At 40.4% G+C, this 12,638-nt stretch overlaps 1 protein-coding gene across 8 annotated transcripts in view; it reads right to left on the bottom strand.

Moving 5' to 3' along the window:
* The window catches only part of MACROD2 (mono-ADP ribosylhydrolase 2), an 836,889-nt gene that overhangs the window by 252,982 nt on the left and 571,269 nt on the right, over positions 1-12,638 (bottom strand). For all 8 annotated transcript variants that reach the window (XM_090134637.1, XM_090134639.1, XM_090134638.1 and 5 more), the window contains one exon: positions 2,963-3,036. In XM_090134637.1, the coding sequence (XP_089990763.1) occupies positions 2,963-3,036 (74 nt within the window). The remainder of the gene's footprint in view (positions 1-2,962; positions 3,037-12,638) is intronic.

Raw genomic sequence — 12,638 nt, 5'->3', positions numbered from 1 at the left:
TAAAGAGGAGAAAGCAACAATATTGCCTCATATTTCACAGATTTGCCACGGTTTCCTGGGATGCAGGAAGGCAGATAAGACATTACTGCCATACAGTGCAACAAAAGACTGCAGTATTTTGTCAGGTTTCCATCTCCTTTACCTACGTGATGTTGTCAGGTGTGTTGTGGGGGTAGGTACATCTTCTAGTGAGTACACTCTCATTTTGGTCTCTGCCTTGCAGTAAAACTTCACGAATCCATCCAATTCACATTCTACATGCAGAGATGGAGGTTTTGGGTAGGACAAGCAGTACAAGATATTAGCAAGACAAAAAGCGGCAGCCAAAAATCCTTGGGACTAAAGGAGTAGAACACGGACAAGATTTTTCAGTTAAAGATTCCTCAGGAAGGAATGAAAGGAAGAAGCTGATTCACTGAAATCCAGCACAGCCAAATGCGGACTCCTGCTCAGGCGAGGCTGTTAGCAGGACAGACTGACCTGTTCTGACAGCACAGCCACTGCCAGGGGAGCGGTTCTGGCCAGAGATTACAGCAGTGAAATACGGGCAGCCTTCTGAAAAGATGACCTCATGGCAAATTGTTAAAGGTTTTGCTCCTAGCCTAGAACAAGTGAATTTAAATATCCAGTGGGAATAGAGGGAGCTGCTCTGTCTTTATGACAAAAACGCATAGGGAGGTCTATACAGTAAGAGTAGGCTCTATCGTTGAGATGTAAGTAGTCCCTGTCAGTGCAGCTGCTGTACAATGAGCTATTTGGGTGGAACATTTGGGTGATGAATAATACCCAATGCCCCAAAGCAAACCCAAGGCAATGGATCTGATTCACAACTTAGTGTTACGCTATGTCAATTCACTTAATCCGGACAAATTATACCCACCTTGTTACAGACATTAAACAGTGACCCAACAACTGCATGCTCCCCAAAGATTGCCTTCACCGCATGAGATACTGCTGTCCTCTGTACAACTGCTAAATATTTTAATTTTGCTGCTGATCTACTTCTGAAATGTAAAAACAACGGCTCTTTTCACTGTACAAACATCATAAAGTCTAGCTATTTCTTTAAAAAGAACTCAGATGAAATTTGAGTTTGTGGGGAGTAAGTAAGGATGTTTGAAGGTAGACAGCCAAGAAAACTAAGGAAACAGAAAGGAATATAATACAGTGAGAAAGGAGAAATCGTGCTTATTCAGAGCTCATAGTTTACATTAATCTGTGTGGGCCACAGATGCAATGGAATTTTATGTCTGACTTGCAAGAAGTGCTTACAGCACCAATCATCATCATTTCAATCGCTATGTTCTATGAGCCTTAAGTCTGCTTCCAAGACAGAGATGAAGCTGCCTGACAACCAAGGGAGGAACTCACCTGAAGTCTACGAAGGGAACCAGAAAACTGTGGAAGCAGCACACTGATGAAAAGAAAGGGGGAACATGTAGTGCATATGTGGGTTTCCGGGCCAAGTCAAGGTAGAAATAGAAAAAGGGAAGACTCAAAGTCTACACTAAAAGGCAAAGTCATCATACAGCTGAGAAGCAATGGCTGAATCACAGAGCAGAATACTCTAGAAAAGAGCTTTCATCAAGAAAGCTTCTATACATGTGATAGGCATTCTACCAAACGAAGCCAAGTTTCTTGTAATAACACTAAGAAAAAAGTAATTAAGGAGTGCTTATATAACACATATTCAGTTTTTGAAATAGAAGAACTTAGTTCTGGAGTAAGGAGAATAGTTTCAGTCCATTTTTAAATTACATGGTAAAAATGCAACTAAATTGTATATAATATTGTAAAGGAAAGCGTTAAAGTCTATCCATCCAGATCTGCTCCACTGCTCAAATATTTAAGTCATGGAAAATGCCAAGTGTTCACTTGGAACCACAAAGATACACTGACAGAGCATTTCTTGGTGTACCTTTTGGCATTCAGGTTTGAAAAATCTCAGTTTACCATTCAAATCTCAACATAGTGTTTCCTCTCAGTTATGTAAAACAAAACAAAAAAAAACAACAACAACAAAAAAATCCCACCAAACCATAAAGCTACTAAATTCCTCCTGTCAATTATCAGAATCTCTTAGCAGTAAAATACTCTGCAAAATACACAGATAAAGGAAATATACTACTAATTACTCCCTGTATCTATTTCTTCTCCTTTGTTAAATATTTTCAGACAAAAACACTGAACAACTTGAGCTGTCTGAGATCTGCAGGCTGTCATTAACAGGAAGCAGGCATTTCTTCAGTTCAAGACATCATGTTTATTTTATTTGGTCTGTCATTTCTTTGCTTCTTTGTCGCATTTCTCCAATTCAGTACTAGGAACTATCAGACTGCTAAGAACAAAAACCAGAGAAAGACAAAAACTAGAAAAGGAAGATCTGGAGATCACGCTGTTGAAAGCATTTTGTCTTATAAAAATAATAACCATCACGTTGTCATTGAAAGAAGGCTGGTGCTGTTAGAAAATCACTCTTGTATCACATGTTTACTGCGAGTTCTAGGGAAAATGAACACTTAACCATAAGCAAACCAAAAATTCATAAAAATAGAAAATGCTATCATAGGTTCTGTAAAGTGACCCCTGAGCACCAGTGACCTTTGGTGACTGTTTCCACTGACAACCATTACATACATTTCCTTTCCAAGACTCTCCTCATTATTAGATGAAAACTCTGACGCTCAGAACCAGCTCAGAAAGAGAATAGACTTTTACTTTGCCAGGAAAGAGTACAATGCACAGGAAACGCAGAGTGTGGTTTCAAACAAAGGTATTTCCCTTCAACTCCAGTGTAGATTTTAAATATAACAGTCTTTGCCCTGCCATGTTGTCTCAGCCTGATTTCATATGTTTCAGACTAAACATTCAGCTGATGTTTACTCTTTCCACAGTTTAAATATCAAAGTCCATAATCTTTAAAAAAAAAAAAAAATTGGGAAATTTACATTTTATTCCATACCTCATTGTGATTCTTGCTTAACCATTCCTTAGTAGTCGTAAGGGCAATATCAGCAGCAGGCTCATTTGGAAAACCTGAAGACAGAAGAAATGAGAAATAAATTGAAGGTAGACATTTTTCTCCACCTATAAGAAAATGGATTCTGTTCCCACCTTCTTTGGTCTAGGTTTGGGATTACTTTTGGTCACCGTTTTATTTTAAAGATTGTTTTTAAAGGTTTTAGGTGACATTATTTATTCTTTTTCAAGGTAAACAAATTGAAAATAGGACCAGTGATTTTCTATTAGTGTTTTTTATTTGACTGTTTGTTTTTAGCTCTGGTTAGGAAAACTCAGCAGCTCTAGAAACAACAGAGAGTTATACATGTGTCATACTAGGCAGGCAACAATACAACATACATCACAGTAACAAATGCTGGGCTTACATCTCATGGCTCAAGTTCTTTCTTTAATCCGTCTGTCAGCAAAGCTATACAACACTATGATCCCAGTGCCATAGGTCTCATAAGGATAAAAATGCTTGACATATAAATCTCTTAATTTATGACCAAAAACATAACAAACAACTTTGGAAATTAAAGAATTCATGAAGCATAAGCACACAAATTTAAGGCCTGATATTGCATGATATACTAGCAATAGCAACTCCCCCCAGCAGTAAACAATATCAGAAATCTTTCCAGGGATGCAGACTTTTTGCTTTGATGGTCTCTATCTATCATATCTAAAGATGCTTTCATTACTTAGGCAGCCTTAATTTAATTTTCCTTTAAAATCCTAACTTGAGGGCAGCAAATCATTTCTGTGAGGATTTAAATATAAAAACCCATAAGCTGTATGAATAGCCCTCAGTAGGTTAGATTAATAGAACAGCCTTTGAAGAGGTGGAGCTGCAGGCACTGCGTACAAGCAAGCAAAGGGGCTAGACAGAAACAGGCATGAAATCTGGCACACAGATGCATGCATACAGCATTTTTTACATCATACATCACCCTCACGCCATAAGCTGAAGTACAGACACTGCAAAAAGCAGTAGATGCACCCGGCTTTTTGACGTGGCTTGTTAGCCACCAAAACCTATGTTTTTAACTCTTTTCAGAACTTACGCAGTGCTAGACTGAAAAACAAACAAAATCTCTCTGCCCTCCTTGAGTCATGCCACCAGCATTACTCCCCATAACTGAACTGGATTTGCAAGGATTTTTTCATCGGCATTATTTTCAAGAGACAAATGACAGCTACCCAACAAGCTGGGTAGAATAGCCGCTGTTTGAGTTCACCTCCTTTCTGTATGTTTCTTCATATAAAACATAGACGTGTTTCTTTTTTTCCAGGTCCAAGAGGAAAAATTAGCCAAAATCCTACAACTATTACTGTGGATACGTCCACCATTGCTGAGAACACAAACTCCCATGCCATTTAATAATAATGCTGCTATCATCAAGGCATGTGACCAAAGACACAGACTAATGAATGATGCAATGGTTTTATTTCACAGTATCGCAAAATCACAGAATTGCAGGAGTATGAAGGGACTCAAGAGATCACTGAGTCCAGACATCCTTTTAAGGCAGTTCCCTACAACAGGTCACACAGGTAGGCATCCAGATGGGCCTTGAGTATCTCCACAGAAGGAGAGTCCACCACCTCTCTGGGCAGCCTGTTGCATGCTCTGTCACCCTTCCAGTAAAGAAGTTCTGCACGCTTGTATGGAACTTCTTGTGTTCAAGTTTTAGGTCATTACTCCTTGTCCTATTTGCTACACACCACTGAGAAGAGCTTGGCCTCATCCATTTAGAATCCCATCTCCCTTTAGAAATTGATAAACATTCATCAGATCTCCTTTAAGTCTTCATTTCCCCAGGGTGCACAGCCCCAGGTCTCTCAGCCTTTCCTCACAAGGGAGATGCTCCAGGCCCTTTATCATTTTTGTGGCCCACTGCTGCACTCCTTCTAGGAGATCCCTGTCTGTTTTGAGCTGTTTGAGCCCAGAACTGGACATAGTGCTCCAGGTGCTGCCTCACCAGGGCAGAGCAGAAGGGGAGGATCACCTCCCTTGATCTGCTGGCATCACCCTTTGTAATGCACCACAGGGTAACACTGGCTTTCTTGGGCACAAGGGCACGCTGCTGGCTCATGGCCAGCCTGTCGGCCACCAGAACAACGTATTTAGGTCATGTAAAGTAACAGACCTCTAAGCAGACAGTCCATTTGAATTAGTAACATCCTATCTAAGAAACCACGACTTTATAATACAGAAATTCTGCACCAAGAGTTTGGTAGGGTTGCCTAAACATAAAAGGAAGACCATGGAGAGAGAGAAAAGCAGATTTCAGACAACTAATAAACCATTGTTTATGCTCTGAATGGTTCATTTTCAGAACAATCCTCCCTCCAGCAAGATTCACTTTTCAGGCTTGTTTTTCTATTCACCTTCAGTATGGTATTTGCCCAAAACTGTAAGAACACGCTAACAACTTTATAGAATTATTGCTCTCTCAATACATTGTGCATTATTTAGGAAACTGCTGCCATACTAACCAATCTTAAATAGAAGCTTATCTGCAAGACTGGTGTTCAATTCCTCTTAAGTAACTGCAGACGTAAAATAAATAAAATACAGTAGATCAGCAATAGAAATAAAAAGCTTTGAACCTTGTGTACAATTTCAGAAAATAACTTAAAATCTACAGAAACCGTTTATGATGACAACTACTATTAAACAAACAAACAAAAAAATCTACTTAGTGCTTCATACAAATTTCTGGTAAATTTAAATAAAAGGATTATCTTTTTGGCTTTATGCAGAACGAGACGGAATTTGGCCTCCTGTTCCACACCGTGCACCAGCACAAAAAGCCCTGTCTCTCTGATTCTCTAACAGAAAAATATTTGGTTTTGTAGGACTGGGCTAAAGGGAGATAAAGTGAGATGGGCTCTTTTTAAGCCTGTTTTTGTATTGTTATTTATTTATTTCTGAGCTGCATTTGTCTGCCACAACATTTCTGGCCCGCTCCCATACACACACACAGCCCTCCCCACTTCGCTTTCAGCAAAAAAGCAATCTCAGTGAGCACGTGGGAATCAAATTACTGGAGAGAAATAAGCTCAAGGAGCCTCACAGTTAACTGACTCCTGGAGCAGCAGCTCAGACAATTCTGGCTAAAGGCTCAATTTCACAAAAGATAAAACAGGTAAAGTAATAAGAGTGACACTGGCCCATGTTACTGCAGTGAGTGCTCCTCTGGAATACTGAAAAGGACAGGGGCACAAAAAGGCAAAGGAGCATTATCTGTAAGGTGCAGACAAGCAGAGCCTCTGAAGGACTTCACTGGGTTTGTTTGGTTATAGAAAAAGGGGGGTTGGTAGGCTGTATGTCCGTGATAGGTGTGAGGTGAAGCATCTACTTACCAACGCACACAGGTCTCCAACACAGGCTGTACTTCCTACATTCTGCAGTGGCAAAGCTTACATTTTGGCAACAGATCCTGCTATGTCACCAGAACATGACAGGTTGTCTTTGCTCCTGAAAAGCTCTTCAGAATGGGGTAACACCGCTGCAATGCCCATTAACCACAGCTCATCATCATCTGTTATCAGGATCAATTTTCAATCTTCCAACCGTGGCAAACACTGAAGTAAGCAGTCACTGCCACTTGTGCCCCTCTCAGTTCAGGAACCCTCTCTTAAAGAACAGGCTTCTTCATTACTGCTCGTGCTGACTTGCTATTGCAAAATGTCTAAAAATTACTTGGAATCCTGGAGGAAAACTCTCATGGTTTTGCCCAGTTGCTTCACAGCTGAAGTCATCTCTGTGACGTGTGAAGTCAGCCCAGACAGGACAGCCATACATACATACAGAAAAGTGACTGCTAGCTCTCAACACTGACCTTGGCTATCAGCATCACTCTAATTACAGCCAAGCTTAGGAATTTCCTTTCCTCCTCTTTGCATGTTGCTAAGAGATGTCTATTCCCCTACTTTCACTCTCTGTTTCACGGTTATACCTCCAAACTGCCAACAAATAAACAACAAAGCAACAACAAAAACAAGTTCCAAATGAACTCTGATGCTTCTCATGTGTCCTTGGGCAGACATTAGCCACGGAGACAGTCTATGAAAGCTTTAAAAGATCTTCTGACTTACGAGCTTCTGCACCTGCTTCCAGGACTTTATCACCTTAGTCCTGGAAATTATCACGCTGACCTGAGAAATAGTGGTGAAACAAACGGGATGTTATGCAGGCTCTCATGGTCATAACTTCCCAGAGAAGGGGTGATAAAATTTTACAGAACTGTTTCAACACATTAGATATTAAATAATTGTGCTCTTCTAGAGAAACAAAGTGTGGAGAGGGACTGAAGAAGACAGCAAGCGTGGAGACGCAAGCTGAAGTTCCCCTTCTATTTCTATTTATTCCCTTGAAAACAACTGCTGAGAACATTCAAGTCCCCCTGTTTTATTAACATTCAAAAAATATGCAATGAATTCCCTGCTTTTTGACACACAGGACAAACACCCAGCCTTTTGTGCTGAGGGGATTTAGCGGAGAAACATTCACACCGTTGTGAATGTCTATTACTGCATGCCTAATTTGTCTGTGTAGTATTTGGAAAATGTATACTACACGTTCTTCAATGAATAGCAGCATAACATGAATTCTGTGAGATAAAATTAATAGAAATCTATTTAAGGGACTCAGACTGTACGGAGGTGCTGGGAGCTTTATCTGTCTCTTTTACTGTCCTCAATTCACTGCTACATGTTATTAAAAATGTCCAGCTCACAGACAGGTAATGCTGCCTCCCCATGAAAAGTCCATTAAGAAAACCTAAGTACTAAATAATGAACCCCTAATATGATATAGCTGAAGATGATGATAACGGATTATAGCTGTTAGGTTATAACGCTAACAAGCAAACGTCAATCCAGAAAAACACTTCAGTAGCCACAGGGGTCAGTGTTAGAGTCTGTCAGTTTAACTGAGATGTTTTCAGTACATCAGCTCATCCTAAATTAAAAAAGAAAGGAAAAAAAGGTCTTTTTTTTGTTGGCACAGTCTAAATGCTACAAAGGTTTTTATTCATTTCCGTCTGCTCCCTTCTCTGCGGTTTGAGAACAGCTCATCACAATCTTAATATACTTATTTGCCAGTTTTAATGGTTTCGTTTTGAAGCAAGTCATGAAAAAACAAACACATTTCAGCACAAATGCTCATTTCAGAGTTTCCCATACTTTCTCAGAAAATATCTACACTGGGATGTTTGTGCACATATCAGGGACATACTGCTGTACAAGACTGCTCTAAAATCAAACCCAACTCCCATTGTTCAGTCAACACAACTGTCAAAATGGAGTAACTAGCATTCTTCAGTTTCTGTATTTGCCAATGATGTTTAATAATGTTCTTCTCATAGAAGCTCCACGGTCACATTTTGACACTGTGGAAATGTATAGAAGACCCCCTCTGCAGTCAGTATGACAGGGTATGTGCACCACACAGCCAGTATTTGCTGTTCTGTGTGCACTAGATGGCGTGGAAAATAAACTCTCACCAGGTTTGTTAAAAAGAGAAAAAAGCACCGAGCATTCATCCAATATATGGTCTGAAATCCAATATTGCTATCAGGGCTAAAAATGCCTTCTGAATCAGAGTAGACATGTGAGCAAATGAGCTTCATTATGGTCATGTGGGTTAAGACTTGCTATTGACAACACAGTAATCATAACACTTCAACCTCATCAATGTATGACAATAAAAGGGAACAAATGAGATGCACAGCCCAGCACGCCTGAGGTAGGGTTACTCAATGCGTTCACTTGTCCTTCAGTTGTGAAACTAGCAGGAGTATAATCTTGCAACCAAACCCATATAATCATCTTGTCAAAGACGTATTATAGTAGTCAAAATGAATTCACTCGTGCTGAGCTGATTCCCATTACCATGGTAAATCTGGCCCTTCCGGAAGCACAGACGGTAGTATCCTACCAAGAACTTTGCTGCTGCTATTGGGCTTTTCTTCTTTTTTTACTTTAACAACCACAGTCATGTGATGATTGAAAAAAACAAGCTGATAAGCTGCTAGCTTTATCATTTTTGTGGACACACTTAACCTGAAAATCAGCTGCAGCCCTAATTTCGATTGGCTGCGCTGAAGGCTAAAGAGGAGAGCTGTGAATCTTCTAAATAACCTACTTTGCCTTACTGAACTCATTCAGCCGAAGACAACCTTATTATTTTCTGTCTGCTCAAAAATTAAGTCTCAGAAAGGCAATGAAACTAAGTATTGTGAAAATACAGTAACTTTTGTTTACCCCAGTTACTCCCAGAAACAGAGCCGCACGGACTTGCTGTATCCATTTTAAACTGTGCTACAGTAAGTAACTGGCATGTAAATAAAATTAAAAAGGAAAATGAGACATTTTCAAAATGCATTAAAAAAGCATTCTTCTGAAGAAATGTCTCTCAGTTCCTCTTGAGCAAGGAGCATGCTTTCTCATTTCCCTCAACTGAATAAATTCCGCAGCAACAGGAAAATAAATACAGTTCCTGAAGAATCACTGCCAATTGCATTCAACCACTGACTTGATAACAAGGCAGCTGGTAGAGGAAGGTTAGTAAAGGATCCCAAAATATGCATATAGCAACAAATAGAAGGAACAGAATGCCTCTGCTACACTACAGTGACACAAAGTAGGTAGAGTACTGAAATGACAGAGGGCCCTGGAATGGCACAGGGTAACTCAGTGATCCCTGGTTCATAGAGCCACAGGGGTTGGTAGGGAGCTCTGCAGGTTATCTAAACCAAGCCCTGGTTTAGGCGAGGGCTGGCAGAAGGGGACAAACACCATGCAAGTCAACAAAACCAAGGCAAGCTGCAGGCTGAGATGCATGGGCTCCAGCTGGGCTGGCTCTGCCTCATCTTGTCAGCAATGACAGACCCATGCATGCTCATCACTGTGCTCACCAACAGTGGTCTTGTCCTGTCGACGTGGCAATCCACCTTCCACATCTGCAGTTCAGCTGCTCCTCTGTACAAATGCAAACCTGGACTTGGGATAAGGCTGCCAATGAAGAGGTCCCTTACAGGAAATTGGTGCAAGAAAAATGCAGGCCATCTGCTAGTTCTCTGAAACACACGTTATCACACCATGCTTCATTTCACACTCTACTACATTGATATCATCGGGAGAACATTTGTCATATAATGGTGATAAAAGTATCGGCTGAATATAGAAGTAAACTATAATTATGTAGGTCAACTGAACAGATAAAGACTTTTCATTAACAAATCCTAGGATTTCAGTAAAGAAAAAGCTAGATTTTAGGTTTACTCAACTTTCTGACATTTGTCAGCATCGGTGGGAAAGAAAATAAAAGGAGGAGCTTCTCTATGAGTACTGAGAGCCACGTTACTGCAAGAGACATTATATCTGGATCCTGCAGGAGAGCTGCGTATTTGCAAGAACTGCACTTTTCTGCAGCCGTCTGTGTATTTTTATTAAAAGCCAAGATTTTGGTTTCATTCTTTTTCCAGCTTATATAGGGAGAGTGCTTGCAGGGCAACAACATTGCAGATAGACGGGTTGGTTCTCTAAGTGTCTTCTGAAAAAATGTAGCAAGCAATACTCAGAGACATTCTGGGAAGCTAACTGCTTCAGAGCTGTGCTGTTTACTGTGTTATGTGATGGAGCTGTTCTGTCTATCAGAATATTTTAAAATGCTCATGTGGAACATTAAGGCTTCAAGCTGAATGTAATAGGGGAACTGCAGAAAGATGGCATGGTGCTGAAAGGGAAAAGATCTCTCCACTCCGGCAATAAGCCTCCTAACATGGTATGAGAAAGTATATATAATGCAAAAGCAAGTGAAAGATGTACTTGCAGAGGTACTTAGGCAATTATCAAATCTTACCTACGAGGGTGTAAATTCAATGTTTGTGCAAATTGCATAGCCATTTAGGCATATGTATACAGCTGTTCAGGAGTTCAAGTACATCCTTCCTCTTAACACACTCCCTGCACCATATCTAGAATTACTATTCCAGAAACGAGTGTTGCACAGAGAAATGTTAATTGAAAGAGGTTTCTAAATGCACATGAACTCCTTAATGCAGAGTATTTCATCTTCTACTTATTCATATGGAGCAAGTTGGGTTTTTTTGTGGGTGGTAACATAATCCAGCAAAAGTAATTTGAAACAAAGTGCAACACACTAGTCAGCTGTGAAATCTGCCATCATACACTGAATTGAACAGCAATGGGATATTGGCTTTATTGTAGTTTCAATTCCAGCACGGTCAAACATTTTTTTTCTACCTACTGATTAGAATAAAAATGCCTGAAGCAAAGTGTGAAGAACAAATGCTACCTTCCCGAAATACCTTGAAAGAGTTTAAAAAGTCAGCACCGCCTCTCGTTTGCAGCTTCTTGTTTTTCTGAAAAAATGGTGTGTATGTGGTCCAATGCAGTGATGCTTAACCTTTGCTGACAATACCCCAGGAACTTCCTTGACATGAATTTCCCTAAGCATGAAGGGAAGCCTTTGCTTCCAGAGATCTGCTGGTCAGCAGTAGGAATGAGATGCAGCCCTGGACCTCACAAAGCTATGTTCCCTGTTGGGAATGCATCTTGCAATTGATTGCAGACTCTTACTGAAGGCTCATCTGCAGATGAGACATCCTCAATGTGCTTCACAATGCTGGAGGTCCCTGATGTCTACTAATGCTGCTGCCTGCCTGTAGGCTAGGCCAGGGGAGAAGAGAGAAATTGCTGTGAGAGGCTCTTTTTCCTCGCTGAGAGGATCTTTGTGCAGGCAGTGGGAACTGATGGCAATGAGGGAAGTGCACTCAGGTGCAGCAAGATGGGATGAATGAAGAGGAAGAGAGCACAGCAGCTCTGGTTGCGAGATGGGGTTCAGTTTTCAAAAGGAGGATTGGGTTTGGGAGAGAATTTCAGGGCTGTCAGCTCTGCTGGAGCTCTGAGTATTTTGACTGAAAATAAGCAGCATAATATGACAGGAGTTGAAGTACAAGGATTTGGGGACACACACATATATATGTGTGTATATAAGAGAAGACAAGCTACTACAGTAAAATGAAAAGAGATGACAATATCTAAAGTCTGAGAAACTTTTTCAGAGGAGTAGAGCATACATAGGCAATGGACAAGAATATGCACTCCCACAAAGAAAACAGCCAGCACTGTCAGCCCATCTCTATCCTTTGAATCACTTCCACCACATTCAATTGCTCTGACAGACGCAACCCAAAGACCTGGCTGGATTATCTAAAACCAACAGAGTACTTAGTGAGAGCCATACACGTACAAGAACAAACAAAACAATCTGACATTATTTCTACTGAAGCACAGTTCTTATCTCCTCTCCAAGGGAAATCAAAGATTTCCTAAGAGCACATAAAGAAAATCAGCTGAAACTACATATACTCAGCTCCTTTTGGAGCAAAAGGAAACAAAGATGTTCTTTTATCTTTTTCCCCCATAAGACTTATATGAAAAAAATTTACAGGGCAGGTTGGGTGAAAAAGCAAGTCACTGTGTGAGGCTTATTTTACCTACTTAGTTTACTCTTTTTTAACAAATACATTATTGATTCTTGGTTTGTGCATATTATTCACAGTGTGGATTTTTCCCTGCTCTTGCCTCAGGCAGCGATA

Source organism: Phasianus colchicus, chromosome 2 (genome assembly GCF_987193195.1).
Source record: "Phasianus colchicus chromosome 2, bPhaCol1.hap1.1, whole genome shotgun sequence".
NCBI lineage: Eukaryota > Metazoa > Chordata > Aves > Galliformes > Phasianidae > Phasianus > Phasianus colchicus.
The sequence above is the reverse complement of the archived record's forward strand: the minus strand, read 5'-3'. Positions and strand labels throughout refer to the sequence as shown.